Raw genomic sequence first — 14,367 nt, 5'->3', positions numbered from 1 at the left:
CCTAGTGGGGGCCTTGGGGTGTGTGTGTGTGTGTGTGCGTGTGCGTGTGTGTTTGTGTGTGCGTGTGTGTGTCAACGTGCACGCTACGGCGGCGGACGGGTCGGCCTCACCTCCTAGTCCGGCACAGGCAGACGAGCTGAGCTCCGCAGCTAGAAGCAGCAGCCAAAGGACTCGGATGCCCCGCCTCCCGCACTTCTGCCAGCCGGAAGCGCGAGGAGAGCGCGTGCGCGGAAGGCTGATCCTGCGCAAGCGCACTTAACCACGTCCGCCTGGCCCCGCCTGCCTCCTGTTTCCAATTGACACTGGCCGCGGAAACTCAGGTGGGAGCGAAGGCCCAGAGATCCTGCGCAGGTTGGTGAGCGTCTGCGCAGCGCTAGCTTCCGCGAGCTGGCTTGGGGAGAGTAGAGCTGCCAGGTAAGGAGATGTGGGCGCCTGGTGGAATGATGAAGGGCGGTGATCTGTGCACTGGCTGTGACTACCCATCACACCATCACCAATGTTCCCACCCGTGAGTGGTCGCGTCTGTGGCACGCTTGCACCTGGGAGGGGCGCGACAGGGAAGGGATCAGCGGCCCCTGAGAGGAGTGTTTGGGTCTGACACGCTCCTTGTCACCTTTCTACTGTACATCCGTCTCTCCACTTGGATGTGTAATGGGACTCTCAGTACATGTGAGGCAGCACTCTTATTGCCACCTCCCTGCCCACTATCTGCCAAAAAACAAAACAAAAACAAAACCTGATGCTACAGTCTAACCGCTCTCAAAAACTGGTAACTCCATTCTTCCAGGTATTCAGACCAAAAGCCTTGAAGTAATCCTTGACATCCATCTTTCCCACACCACCGCCAATCCAGCAGCAAATCCCGTTACCTCTATCTTCAGAATATACCCAGAATCTGATCATTTCTCACCACTTACACTGCTGTCACTGTGATCCAAGCCACCGTCATTCTGCTAGGATTATCGCCTTGTGAAGTTTATCCTTATCCTTATGGGAACAGATGATGCTAAAGTATAGAGTACCCATAAAAAGGGGGTTTAAAAAACCTGTAACCCCTCTGCATAGCACTTTAGAGCTAAGTAGTTCCCTTAAAAATAATCGAATCCTATTTGCAGTAGAAAGAGCTCTGAGACGTAGATTTTTTGTGGTGTTGAGCAAGTCATTTAGCCATACTGAGTCTTAATTAAAGCAGGACTAACTGTCCGTACCTTACAGAGTTGTTAATGGTAATTAAATGGGATAAAAATGTTTGATACACTCGGTAGGTGCTAGATCATTATGTATAAAAATACTATTATTACAAATGAAGAATCTGAGGTTTAGAGACAATGGGTGAATTACCACAAGTGCTGGATATAATCTTACATACTTTTAACTTATTGTATTATAATAAAAGGAAAATTAGGCAAAACTAAGCTGTATGGTTAAGGATGCATGTGTGGATGATGAAACCATAAGGAAAAGGAAGTGACTGGAAGGGGCGCGATAGGGTAGGGGACAGGGAGGGCTTCTGGGGGGCTGACAGGGTTCTATCTGCTGATATGGGTGATGATTTCTATTATCTTTTGCTGTAGAACAAATTATTCTAAAGTTTAGCAGCTTGAAATAACTATAATCATTTATTATCTCACAGTTTCTGTGGGTCAGGAGTTTGTTAGTGGTTTAACTTAGCTTGGAATTTAAGAAGTTGTAATGGGGACTTCCCCTGGTGGTCCAGTGGTTATGACTCTGTGCTTCCAGTGCAGGGGGCGTGGGTTCGATCCCTGCTTGGGGAACTAAGCTCCCACATGCCGCACCACGTGGCCAAAAAATAATAAATAAATAATCAAAAAATAAAAATTAAAAAAAGAAGTTGTAAGGAAGATGCCAGCCCACAGTGAGCATCTGAAGGCTTGACTGGGGCTGGAGGATCCATTTCCAAGGTGACTCACTCATGTCACTCCCAGGTTTGTGCTGGTTGTCAACAGGAGGCCTCTGTTCTTCCTGTGTGGACTTCTCCATAGATCTGCTTAAATATCCTTACTATATAACAGCTGATTTCCTTCAGAGGGAGTGATCTAACTAACTTCAGAGTTAGAGTGATCTAAGAGCTGTAGTGTCTTTTATGACCAAGAAGTCACACTCCACCATTTCTACAATATTCTGTTGGTTACATAAGTCAACCCGTTCACTGTGGAAGGATGTTGAAAACCAAGAGGTAAAAATCACTGGGGGCCATCTTGGAGGCTACCACATGGTTACAAGAGTGTCTGCCTCATAAAAATGCGCTAAGCTACACGTTTATTTTATGCAGTTTTCTGTATTGATAGATTTACAAGAAGATTTTAAAAAAATAAGACATGGCGACACAGGAAGAAAGTATTCCGTTACTACAAAATAAGAAATATAATTAAAGACCCTTCTTATCCTCATCATAGCTAAACACTGAGGATTTATGATGTTTGGGACACAGTGGTAGGCAGTGGGTATACAGGGGACTTATCTTTATGGTTTACAGCCTAGTTGGGAAGATATACATTAAAAATATAAAAACCAGTACAGTAATACTGTTTTCATCCAGTGTAATTGTCCAGACTCTTGGTTACAGTTGACAGAACCCCTGTTCAAACAAGGTTAAATAATGAGGAAACTTATCAGCCTATGTAGCTGGGAAGAATGGTAGGTCATAGCATTAAAGAAAGAGCTGCAGGAATCAGGGCCTTGGAACTAGGGTTGGAGACTCATTGCCTTTAGGCCTGTCTCTATCTGGCTTCATTCTGCAGAACAGGATCTCTTCGAATGGCCAAGAAGATGGCCATCCACAGCCCAGCTTCACATACTTCCAGTTTAGAAACCCCAACAAAGAGAGCTTCTTTTCCCTGCGATCCATATATTCGTATCATTAGGGAAAGAGATGCTTACTTGCCCTGTTTAGGTCATCCCCTCGCCTTTGCTAGGGCATAAGATACTATAACTGGCCATCTTGTGCCCAAGAGAGTATATGGTACTAAGATTGCCACCCTCTACTAGAACCACAAGGAGGGCAGAGGGCCGGGTTTCCAAAGGGAAGGATGGTGAGCAGGCCAAAACAGCATATGTGCACTGCAACAGGTGACTCCGCTTTTGTATCCAGCAACTGGACCAGCAGCATTGACAGCACCTGGGCGCCTGTTAGAAATGCAGGACCTCAAGCTCCAGCTCAGAATCAGACTCTGCATTTAAAGAAGATCCCAGGGCAATGCATATACACAGTAAAGTTTGAAGTGTACTTTATAATTACATGATCTTAACTACTTTGGATAGAAACTGTCCTCAAAAGTGTTTCCACATAAGTGAAGTGTTAACTTTATCAAGTTACAAATGAACAGCGTGAACATAAAGTGCTGTGGAGAGAGGCCTGAAGTGGTCAGGACGGGCTTTTGTGAAGGAGGGTAGCCTAGGCCTAGGAGGAGGGAACTGTCTGGTGTGTTCAGAGGGCAATGAGAGAGACCGTGTGGTGTGACTAATGAGTCCTAGAGGAGAGTCAGAGGTCAGATTAGGAAGGATCTCTCCGGCTACCATGTGAAAATGATGGTTCCCCCCACTCCCGCCCACAGGGTAACGTTTACGGAAGGGTTTGAAACTGGCAAGTAACATGGCCTGACTTATGTTTTTAAAAAATCACTCTGGAGAGGTTCTAGAGGACGGGTTGGAGGAGGAGAGGCCAAAGGCAATGAGACCAATTAGGAAGCAGTTGTAATAGTTCAGGTGAGAAAAAAATGCCTGAACGAAAGCAGTGGTCACGGCTATAGGAAAAAATGCCTATGGGGGATAATACGGAGGAAGAGTTGACAGAGGTTTATAAGAGGTCAGGAAGGGGGAGATGGTGGTGACGTTAATTTGGAAATACAAGGATGAAGGAGGTCTTGGGAGGGGGAAGAGAATGAGTTGTTTGGATTGTTGAGTTTGAGAGCTCCACCCAGAAGGGTGTCAGAAGGACACTTGAATATGGAGTAGTCTCTAGAGAAAGGTCACGGCTGGGGATGCATACAGGTTGATTTCCGTTTTGGTAAACTGAAAATTAGTAATCGTTACTTTATCCTATTTGATTTGTAGATGGTTTTGCCATATGAAGCGGAACATGGCAGAAGAAGAGGACTATATGTCTGATTCCTTCATTAATGTCCAGTAAGTAAATGTGCACACCCCATGAAATGATATGTGTAAGACATTAGTGGAGATTTTTCAGCAATGCCATTGATTTTATATATTTTTATTTTTTATAAATCTATTTATTTCATTTATTTATTTTTGGCTGCGTTGGGTCTTCGCTGCTGCGCAGCCCCCTTCCAGCTACAGTAAGGAGGGGCCACTACTTGCCGCAGTTTGTGGGCCTCTCATTGCCGTGGCCTCTCCCATTTCGGAGCACGGGCTCCAGGTGAGCGGGGTTCAGTAGTTGTGGCATGCAAGCTCCAGAGCGTAGGCCCAGCAGCTGTGGTGCACAGGCCCAGTTGTTCCGTGGCATGTGGGATCCAACCGGACCAGGGCTCAAACCCATGTCCCCTGCATTGGCAGGCGGACTCCCAACCACTGCACCACCAGGGAAGCCCTAAACAATGCCACTGATTTTAAAGGTGAGGTTGGAAGTTAGTCTTATTGCTTCATGGAAATACTTCCTACATGTCTATAGTACAAAGATACTAGAAATCTCTTCTTCCTTTTTAATGCTATGTGTTTTTTTCCTGCCCTTGATTCTTTTTATTCCCCTCTCGCAAGGATATTTACTGTTTTACTTCATTTCATCTCATCGCCTCTTAATACCTGCTGTCCAGCTTTGCTTTTTATCATAGCCAACCTCTTAGAAAAATTAGTCTGAACCTACTAATTTCTTCAACTCTGTACTTTTAGTTTCTTACAATATGGTACCAGCCTTCATCATTTTAACTAACACAGCCATTCTCAAAGGACATTGGTTATGTTCTAACAGTGGTGACAACAAAGATGCTCCTAGAGGTAGCACTGAAATATTAAGTAGTGTCAAGTGAGTAACTGGCAAAGCTATGAGAAACTTTCATGTACTGGTCCAAAATAACCTTTTCCCTCATTCTTCAGAGAAGATGTCAGACCAGGCTTGCCAATGCTGAGGCAAATCCGAGAAGCCCGTCGAAAAGAAGAAAAGCAACAGGAAGCTAATTTGAAAAGTAAGCAGAAGAGTTTAAAAGAAGAAGAACAAGAGAGACGTGACATTGGATTGAAGAATGCACTAGGCTGTGAAAACAAAGGGTTTGCTTTGCTCCAGAAGATGGGATATAAAAGTGGTCAGGCACTCGGCAAAAGTGGTGAGTCACAGCGAGAAATAAACAGCTGTAATTTATTGATGAGTATCAGTGATGACTCTTTAATCTCTGTCCCTCTACACAGAAATTGAAACAACTTAAGCTTCCTAGGCTCTTATGTTGCTGGCAAGCTTATGGAGAACTTCGATCCTCCCACATCCACTTTAGACATGTGCCATCAAGAGCTGCTTATCTGCCCAGCTCAGCCTCAAAGGCGCTAACAAGTGGGATGGACGAGGCTTACAATGGAGGCAGCAGCTAAGAATGGTGACAAGAGAAGGGTTAAGAAGTACAGTGGCCCAGAGGACAGTGAAGCAACATCGGAGATGATGGCAGGACTCTGCCCTGCTTGCTCTGTACCTGTGGCAGCTGCCTGAGTGACCACTCAGCTGGAGAAGCCCAGTTCTCACCTCTCTTTTAGGAATGAGATTGCTTATTAAGAGATAGAGGCCATATACGTATAGTAGCTTCCGTAAGCTGTTTTTCTCCTCTCCTCTCCTTTATTGTCATTGCTTTGACCTTCACCTCGCAAGGCTTTGCTCTCTCTTGTGGCTCCCACCCTCCTGGATATATATCAGTGTTTTCACTTCTTAAAATCCTTCTGATGTTCAGTTTCAGTTCTGTGTATCATTGAAACTGAAGGGGATAAGTATAGAACATTATAAAGTTGCATACTGCACCTACCTGTAGTTTGAGGAAGAATTTCTAAAGTAGTTTGTGTTTTGTTCTCTTTTTTTCTTTTTAGGAGACGGTATTGTTGAACCAATTCCTCTCAATGTCAAAACAGGTATGTAATTATTTTTGAGGCTATTTACCAGTAATAACAACTTACACTTAAATTTAGCACATATATTTGCTTAATAAATACCTTTTTATGGTGGTACTATTACAGTTCTTATCATAAGACACCCTCAGTAAAATGTTTCTTAGTTAAACTTCTAGACCTTTTAAACTAAAAATAAAAGTTTTAGTCAGTATAAAATAAAATTTTAATCATAAAAATACAGGGGAAAAAGTGTTGTAATCATTAAAAACACAAAGCTATTTTTGTCCACTGAGTGTCCTAAAAGTATCCTGAGATAGATGTATCCATTAAATGTTTTTCTTAATACTTTGGACAAATTAAAGAGAAAAAAATATATACTTTATTTGTTCATCATATTTATATGTAAGTATGACAGTTGATACTGTTTTCCCAATTTGAAAAAATGTGTATAGTATTACCATCTTATTAGATCAGATCAATGATCTTTGTAAAAATCAAATTATGTGTTTGGGTTAAAAAAAAATCCCTAGTGTTTTCTCCCATCCTTATCAAATGATTTTGAGTGATTGTACTCAAATTAGTATTGCATTTAATCTGTAAGTATTTAGGGAATTCCCTGGCAGTCCAACGGTTAGGACTTGGCGCTTTCACTGCCTAGGGCTCGGGTTCAATCTCTGGTTGGGGAACTAGGATCCCACAAGCTACAAGGTGTGGCCAGAAAAAGAAATTTTAAGTTGTCATGTTTTGAAATATAAAGCCAGTACATTTCTCATCAGTGTGTCCTGTTTGAGCAGGAAAAAGTGGCATTGGTCATGAGGCATTACTAAAACGGAAAGCAGAGGAAAAATTGGAAAGCTACAGAAGAAAGATTCACATGAAAAAAGAAGTTGAAGAAAGAGCTGCAGAACAGTTTCGGTATTTTAGCTGTTTATAGTTTCACCTTTTCTTTATTGTGGTATGTTTTCTGGTACTTGGACATATAAAATGGATAAAGAGAGCACAGACCTCTAGTGTACTATTTTTTTCTTTGAATCAGAATGCGACTTAAAAATAAGCAAGATGAAATGAAGCTAGAAGGAGATCTTAGAAGAAGCCAGAGAGCCTGTCAACAATTGGATACTCAGAAGGTAAGCCTTTTTACCTGCTTTCAGTTTGGTAAAGTGTTTTGGCACCCAGAGTGATTTGCTGTGTATTTTCATTGTTAAAAAGAGAGAGAGAAAGAGAGAACTCCAAGCCTGGTGTACCTACCCACTAAAGCTTTCATTTAAGATGCACTATTGATCTATGATAACTGATACTCATAATAATGACTTGTTTACTGCAGGAACCTGAGTAGTCTGAATTATCCTCTAAGGGTAAAATACCATTTTTACACTTAACTGTTCTCCACTTATTTGAATATTGATTACTCAGGACTATTATGTGTGGAAATTCTGTTCACCAGGATATTTGGTTAACCAGAATAGCCTATTTTCAGTCCATATCCAATACCGAATGTGTCTCTAACTAGTAAAATCATGGTAGACTACTATGTATTTCAGATTTGAATGGTTCTTAAAATTCAGTTTTTGATTTGATTTCATTTCTTTTTTATTTTGATGGTTCAATTACCATCAAAATAAAATAACTTCATTTAAAGTCTCAAAAATGGGGGGCTTCGGACTTCCCTGGTGGTGCAGTAGTTAAGAATCCGCCTGCCAATGCAGGGACACAGGTTCGAGCCCTGGTCCGGGAAGATCCCACATGCCACAGAGCAACTAAGCCTGTGCGCCACAACTACTGAGCCTGTGCTCTAGAGCCCATGAGCCACAACCACTGAGCCTGTGTGCTACAACTACTGAAGCCCGCGCACTCTAGGGCCCGTGCTCCACAACAAAGAGAAGCTACCGCAATGAGAAGCCCACGCACCACAATGAAGAGTAGCCCTGCTCACCGCAACTAGAGAAAGCCCGCCTGCAGCAACAAAGACCCAACACAGCCATAAATAAATAGATAGATAGATAGATAGATAGATAAAAGTGGGGGGCTTCCCTGGTGGCACAGTGGTTAAGAATCCACCTGCCAATGCAGGGGACATGGGTTCGAGCCCTGGTCTGGGAAGACCCACATGCCGCAGAGCAACTAAGCCTGTGCGCCGCAACTACTGAGCCTGCGCTCTGCAGCCTGCAAGCCACAACTACTGAAGCCCGTGTGCCTAGAGTCCGTGCTCCTCAACAAGAGAAGCCACTGCAATGAGAAGCCCGCGCACCACAATGAAGAGTAGCCCCGCTCGCCGCAACAAGAGAAAGCCCGCCCGCAGCAACGAAGACCCAACGCAGCCAAAAATAAATTTATTTATTTATTTGTTTATTTATTTATTTTAAAAATAAATAAATAAAATAAAGTCTCAAAAATGGGATTCCCTGGTGGTGCAATGATTAAGAATCTGCCTGCCATTGCAGGGGACATGGGTTCAATCCCTGGTCCGGGAAGATTCCACATGCTGCGGAGCAACTAAGCCTGTGCGCCACAATTACTAAGCCTGTGCTCTAGAGCCCGCAAGCCACAACTACTGAAGCCCGCGTGCCTAGAGCCCGTGCTCCTCAACAAGAGAAGCCACCGCAGTGAGAAGCCCTCGCACCGCAATGAAGAGAGCCCCCGCTCACCACAACTAGAGAAAGCCCACTCGCAGCAACGAAGACCCAATGCAGCCAAAAAAATAAATAAATTTTAAAAAAAAGAATAAAAAAGTTTCCTTCAATTAAAAAAAAAGTCTCAAAAATGTTTGTAAAATTTCCTTCATATGTAAATAGATTGCTGGAAGCGATCTCTCTTTTCTCTATTTCCATAGCACATTGTTTTGAATATGTGTCGTGATACTTAAGATTTCCTCGCTGATATGTATCATTTTATACCCATTAAGCTACTTATACCCATAGCTTCTTTTCCCTACTAGATTGTCAGCAACTGGGAGGCAGTATTCTAACTGGGTTTTGCATCCCCATAGTTCATAGTGCTTTACTCTTAAAGCAGCACTCAGTGAATATTTAATTGAGAGAATGAATTCATGTTGACAGGAACATACTTGTGATAGAATTATGTTTAGCTATGTTTAATTGGGAATAATTCTACATTTTCAGAATATTCAGTTTCCCAGGGAGGCATGGTACTGGTTGAGGCTTGAAGAGGAAACTGAAGAAGAGGAAGAGGAAGAAAAAGAACAAGATGAAGATGAATATGAGAGTGAAGACTTAAGTGTATGTGTTGGCACCAGTTCTGTAAGCCGGCTGTCTCAGCCTTGGCACGATTAACACTTTGAACTGGGCAGTTGTTTGTTGTCGGGAGGCGGGGGGCTGTTCTGTGCATTGTGAGATATCTGGGAGCATCTGTGGCCTCCACCCACCAGATGTCCATTGCACTTCCCCCTTGTGAGAGCGGAAAATGTTTTCAGACATTACTACATTTTCCCCGGAGGGGAAAAAATCACCCCTTGAGAACCACTGCGTTACAGGTTTATTTCATGAACCCCAAAGCAAAACTTAATATAATTTTCCCCTTTAGCTTCAGTCTACCCTCTCACCTCAGTTTCAGTTTGGATGATGGATTAGCTGCAAATGTAACTTATGTTAATTTCTACCTTGTTTCCTGCTGAACTCCTGGAAGTGATTCTGAGTACCTCCCTCCCCCACCCACAAACAAAACAAAGCAAAAAAACACAATTCAAAGGAAGTAGAGATTATTCAAGAAAAGAATACACATTTCTATGGTTACTTTGTATAAAAGAGTATGTAGGAGATGTTCACAATTTGAAAACCATGTGTTCCACTTAACTGGGAGACCATCGATGAGAACTTTAGTGGTAGAGAGAGTTTCACCCAGATTTGTTGAAAGTAGAAGCGGTCTTTAAAGGATGCTGATTCTAATAGAGCCAGCCAAGATCTATTGTTGAAATGTTAACAAGGGGTCTCTGTTGTGTCTGACAGATGTGAAAATAGGGTAACTAGTAAACTGGGACATGTTCTAATATATTCTGCCCTTGACACCTCTCCTAACTGGTTGAGCGTGTAGTAGAAGATTTAGGGCCTTAGGGTAATTCAGCATGATCTAAGAGACCCGAAAACCAAGGTTCTGTTCAATGTGAACTATTAATATGCTTGTATCCTATATCTAGGTACTGGAAAAATTACAAATATTGACTAGTTATTTAAGAGAAGAACATCTGTATTGTATTTGGTGTGGAACAGCCTATGAAGGTAAGAAGATACTTCATACTTTTTAAAAATATTGAATACAAACACTCTGATTTTAGCTTTGATTTTTTTATGAAAGTCACATTTCCCATAGACAATGGAAATTTTTTTATTCCATCCAAATGGCCATGTTGGATGAATGCTTTAAAGAAATAGTGGACAGAGAAATAATTGAGGGTTGATTAAAGGTGCTTTTAACTTTTCAGAAACTGAATGTGCAGAAGGGAATTTTTCAGTCTTCTATTTCAAAAGAAATAGTGTTTTTAATCACTTGAGGATGTTGAATTTTTTTCATGCTTTATTTTTCATGACTCTTCAGCTACCTGAAAAATATAGTAAATTTTTAGAACTAATTTTTTTGTATTGAGGTAGAATACTATCCCTGAACCATAAAAATCAGAATGTTGAAATCCACTCCATTGTTTTTTCATTGTAAGGAAAGAAATGGTTTAAAATGTGTCAGATGTCTTAACAGATACAAGTGCTTTCTCTTCTAACACACTTGCCCAAGTCAGCTTTGCTAACTTGAATTTAAGGACTTTGTACATGAGAGGTGAAGAATTTTGGGTTATTGTTGTATCTTTTCCTGGTTTGTTTAGCAGAGTAAGAAGCAAACACAGCTACAAAATACATGTCATGCTGAAATAATTTTCTAGACTAGCATACTATGCAATTTGTATTAATTGTTCCTTTTCCTCACATAAATTACAGATAAAGAAGACCTGTCTTCAAATTGCCCGGGACCAACTTCTGCAGATCATGACTAAGATTATTCTCAATAAAGTAGAAGCTTGGCAAATGTTATTGTTTCCTAAAGATAGACAGTTGAGCAGTTAGAATTTCCAAATATTTGATACCAGTAAAGAAAGAGGGCCTTTATATGTTTCATTGTTTTTGTACATTAGAAGTACTTTGTACTTTAGAATATAATTGTTCACTGGCTTCAAAAACATAATGGAAAGCCATTTCAGAGCACAAGTATTATAGACATGGGCAGTTATAATTTATGTCTCTTTTGTGACGTTTATGGGATTTAAGGACACCAACTCTCTTATTCCCTTCTTCACTTTGGAGCAAATTGAGAAATAAGACATGGGAGTTAGAGATCAAAATATCAGCTTTATTATCAATGAAATAAAGAGCTAGTTGACTTGTTCTCCAGTCATGCTCCCTGCGAGATCTCCCTGGTTAGAGAACTGCCGACCTTGCCTCGGAGGGACAGAGCCCACCTTTGCATTAGGAGACCATTAGCTTTCAAGGTGAGAGAACCAGCACCTCAGGGGTGGGGCCATACATGCTCAGTTCCTTTTCCCAAAATCACTCATCAGATGAGACACCTCTCTGTTGAGACGGAATGAATACAGGTTCACAGAGCTTGTTCCCACACTTCTCTCTTCCACGGAGCAAGAAGTTCCCTTCATGCAAGCATGAGAAGGAGGGGAAAACTATTCCCCTCAATACGAGTCATGTCAGGCAAGGTTCCATCAATAGTACTTAATTCTAATCAGTTTTAGAAACAAAGTAGTTATGATATTCTGTAAAATCCTGAGTTTTCATAGCAATGTGTATATCCATTATAAGTGAACAATTGCCCATTTTGGCTAAAGAAACAATAATTAGGAGTAACCTTAAATATCAGGTGATCCAACTTCTTAATCCCTTTGACAACATTCCTAGCAGGTGGTAATCCAACCTCTGCCTTTATTCCTCCAGCCACAGAGAGCTCACTGCCTTAAAATGGACCATTGCATTGCTGGGTAGCTCTAAGTCATTTTTTTTTTTTTAATTTTTTTAATTTTTATTTTATTTTTTTTATGTATTTATTTTTTTTTGCGGTATGCAGGCCTCTCACTGCTGGGGCCTCTCACTGCTCTGGCCTCTCCCGTTGCGGAGCACAGGCTCTGGATGCGCAGGCTCAGCGGCCATGGCTCACAGGCCCAGCCGCTCCGTGGCATGTGGGATCTTCCCGGACCGGGGCACGAACCCGTGTCCCCTGCATCGGCAGGCAGACTCTCAACCACTGCGCCACCAGGGAAGCCCCCTCTAAGTCATTTTTAAAGTTATTTTTCTGTCTTAAGCTGGATTCTGCTTCCCTATAATTTAACCAGATATAGCTAAAGACATACCATGTGGCACACCTCTAGAGAGCTCCATCTAAGTTTGGGCATCAAAATCATGAACTTTTTTAAAGTTCACGAGCTCAGGTGCCACCCTTAGCGACCTGATTCAGCTAGTCTAGGATAGTTTCTGGATATCTATTTATTTTAAAGTTCTAAGAATGTGTCTGATTTTCACCTGTGGATGAGAACTCTAGGTTCTCTAGTGCTCTAGGTTAAACTAGAGCATGACTGTTCTTTGGATCAAGTTGTGACCTCATCTGTACAGTTTTACAGCTCACCTTTCAGTAGCATTGAGCAAGACATCAGTCTCTTCTTTTTATTATAAACAGCATACCTGACAACATAGCAGAAGCTAACCTACACTTGCCCAAATTAAGATAATCAATAGTACGAGTTGTATTAGCCTCCGACCTAATGTGACCAAGTTCACTTGTTCTCAAGTCTAACTTGGGGAGCTTTAAAAAAAAAATGATATTACAAAGGTCCCACCTCCAGAGATTCTGATGTAATTGGTCACTGTGGCCTGTGTATCACTACCCTTGATTCTAAAATGCAGCAGAGGGACTTCCTCGTGGCGCAATGGATAAGACTCCACGCTCCCAATACAGGGGCCCAGGGTTAGAGCCCTGGACAGGGAACTAGATAACACAGACATGCCGCAACTGAGAGTTCACATGCCACAACTAAGGAGCCTGCCTGCCTCAACTAAGATCCCATGCAATCAAATAAATAAGTAAATAAAAATAAAATGCAGCAGAGCTTGAAAACATAGGTAACTTCTGGGCCTCAGTTCTTCATCTAGAAACTGAATTATGATTTTTATGAATATAAATACATATATAAAATATTGGAGCTTATATAGTTGGATAAAACTGATAGTTAGTTTTTTCATTTAAAAAATCGTAACATTGTATTAACAGATAAAGTATATCTTCTTCTTGGAATTATAGTCACATCCTTTCCTGTCATTTCAGCCAACAAACCAACATTCATTTGGACAGACCCAACGCCATGTGGATAATTTCAGACAGAATGGAGTTAGGAACTGGCTTCCTTTTCTCCTCTTACTGACTGTAGGGCAACCTTCCCAGTGGCCTAGAGTATTTTGAATATGTCTGTGAACAAATATGCTGTGAATGTAGGAATAACCTTGATGGAACCCATAAGTCCACCAGAGTTGTGGTCTGCATTTCCAGGCCAGAGGCCAGAAATTTACTTGTTGTCATTTACTTTTGTTTATATTGTACTATGTTTATTTTCAGAGTCCTATCTAGAATTTCTAAAATGTTTCATTTTCCTACTTATAAACCCAAAATACTGGAGCTTTTAAAATTCAAAATAAATAGACTTTAATATACTGAATTGGTTTACCATACCCACCTTTACTTTAAGTGTTATTTATCAACATTTAATTGTTGAAATTTTACAGTGAACCTTATTATTATTTAGTATTAGACACATTTTGCAGGATCAAGTATATGAAATTCTTAACACTTTTATTCCCTACTAATTCAAAAGCACTTATAGAGTTCCTGCTTAAATGCAGGGTAATACACTTGCTGCCTTGGGGCAAATCAAAATGAGAGAGCCTGTCTCTGCTTTCCAGAAATTTACAAGGAGGGAAACACCCATGCAGGAATAACTGAGCTCCAAAGCAAACTGGTAGGTACAATACTGAAGAACTAAATAACTGATGTATTAGGGAGAAGTTTTATTCCAAGTGGGAGATGGTAGAACACTATGGTAGCAGCACTGAATTTGGGCTTTGAACATAGCTTTGATACGCAGTTATGAGGAAGGAGTTACAATATGACCCAGCATTTCCACTCTTAAGTTATACCCAAGAGAAATGGAACTGTGTCCAGATAAAACTCATACACCAATATTCATTGCAACATTATTCATACTAGCCAGAAAGTAGAAACCCAAATGTCCATCAGCTGATGAATAGGTGAAAA

At 41.3% G+C, this 14,367-nt stretch overlaps 1 protein-coding gene across 2 annotated transcripts; it reads left to right on the top strand.

Annotated features, from left to right (window-relative positions):
- The first annotated feature begins 296 nt into the window (after positions 1-296).
- GPATCH11 (G-patch domain containing 11) lies at positions 297-11,116 on the top strand. Of its 2 annotated transcripts, none has more exons than XM_079720859.1 (9): positions 297-414; positions 4,075-4,146; positions 5,071-5,297; positions 6,040-6,081; positions 6,855-6,975; positions 7,097-7,187; positions 9,189-9,296; positions 10,211-10,292; positions 11,001-11,116. In XM_079720859.1, the coding sequence occupies exons 2-9, from the start codon at positions 4,088-4,090 to the stop codon at positions 11,054-11,056; spliced, it is 786 nt and encodes a 261-aa protein (XP_079576985.1). In that variant the 5' UTR covers positions 297-414; positions 4,075-4,087; the 3' UTR covers positions 11,057-11,116. The 2 variants fall into 2 exon arrangements, with proteins under 2 accessions (XP_079576985.1, XP_079576984.1); XM_079720858.1 differs by having other exon boundaries at positions 9,180-9,296.
- The last annotated feature ends 3,251 nt before the right edge of the window (positions 11,117-14,367 follow it).

Source organism: Hyperoodon ampullatus, assembly GCF_949752795.1.
Source record: "Hyperoodon ampullatus genome assembly, chromosome: 15".
Lineage (NCBI taxonomy): Eukaryota > Metazoa > Chordata > Mammalia > Artiodactyla > Ziphiidae > Hyperoodon > Hyperoodon ampullatus.
Note: the sequence above shows the minus strand (reverse complement) of the source record. Positions and strands in the feature narration are given on the sequence as shown.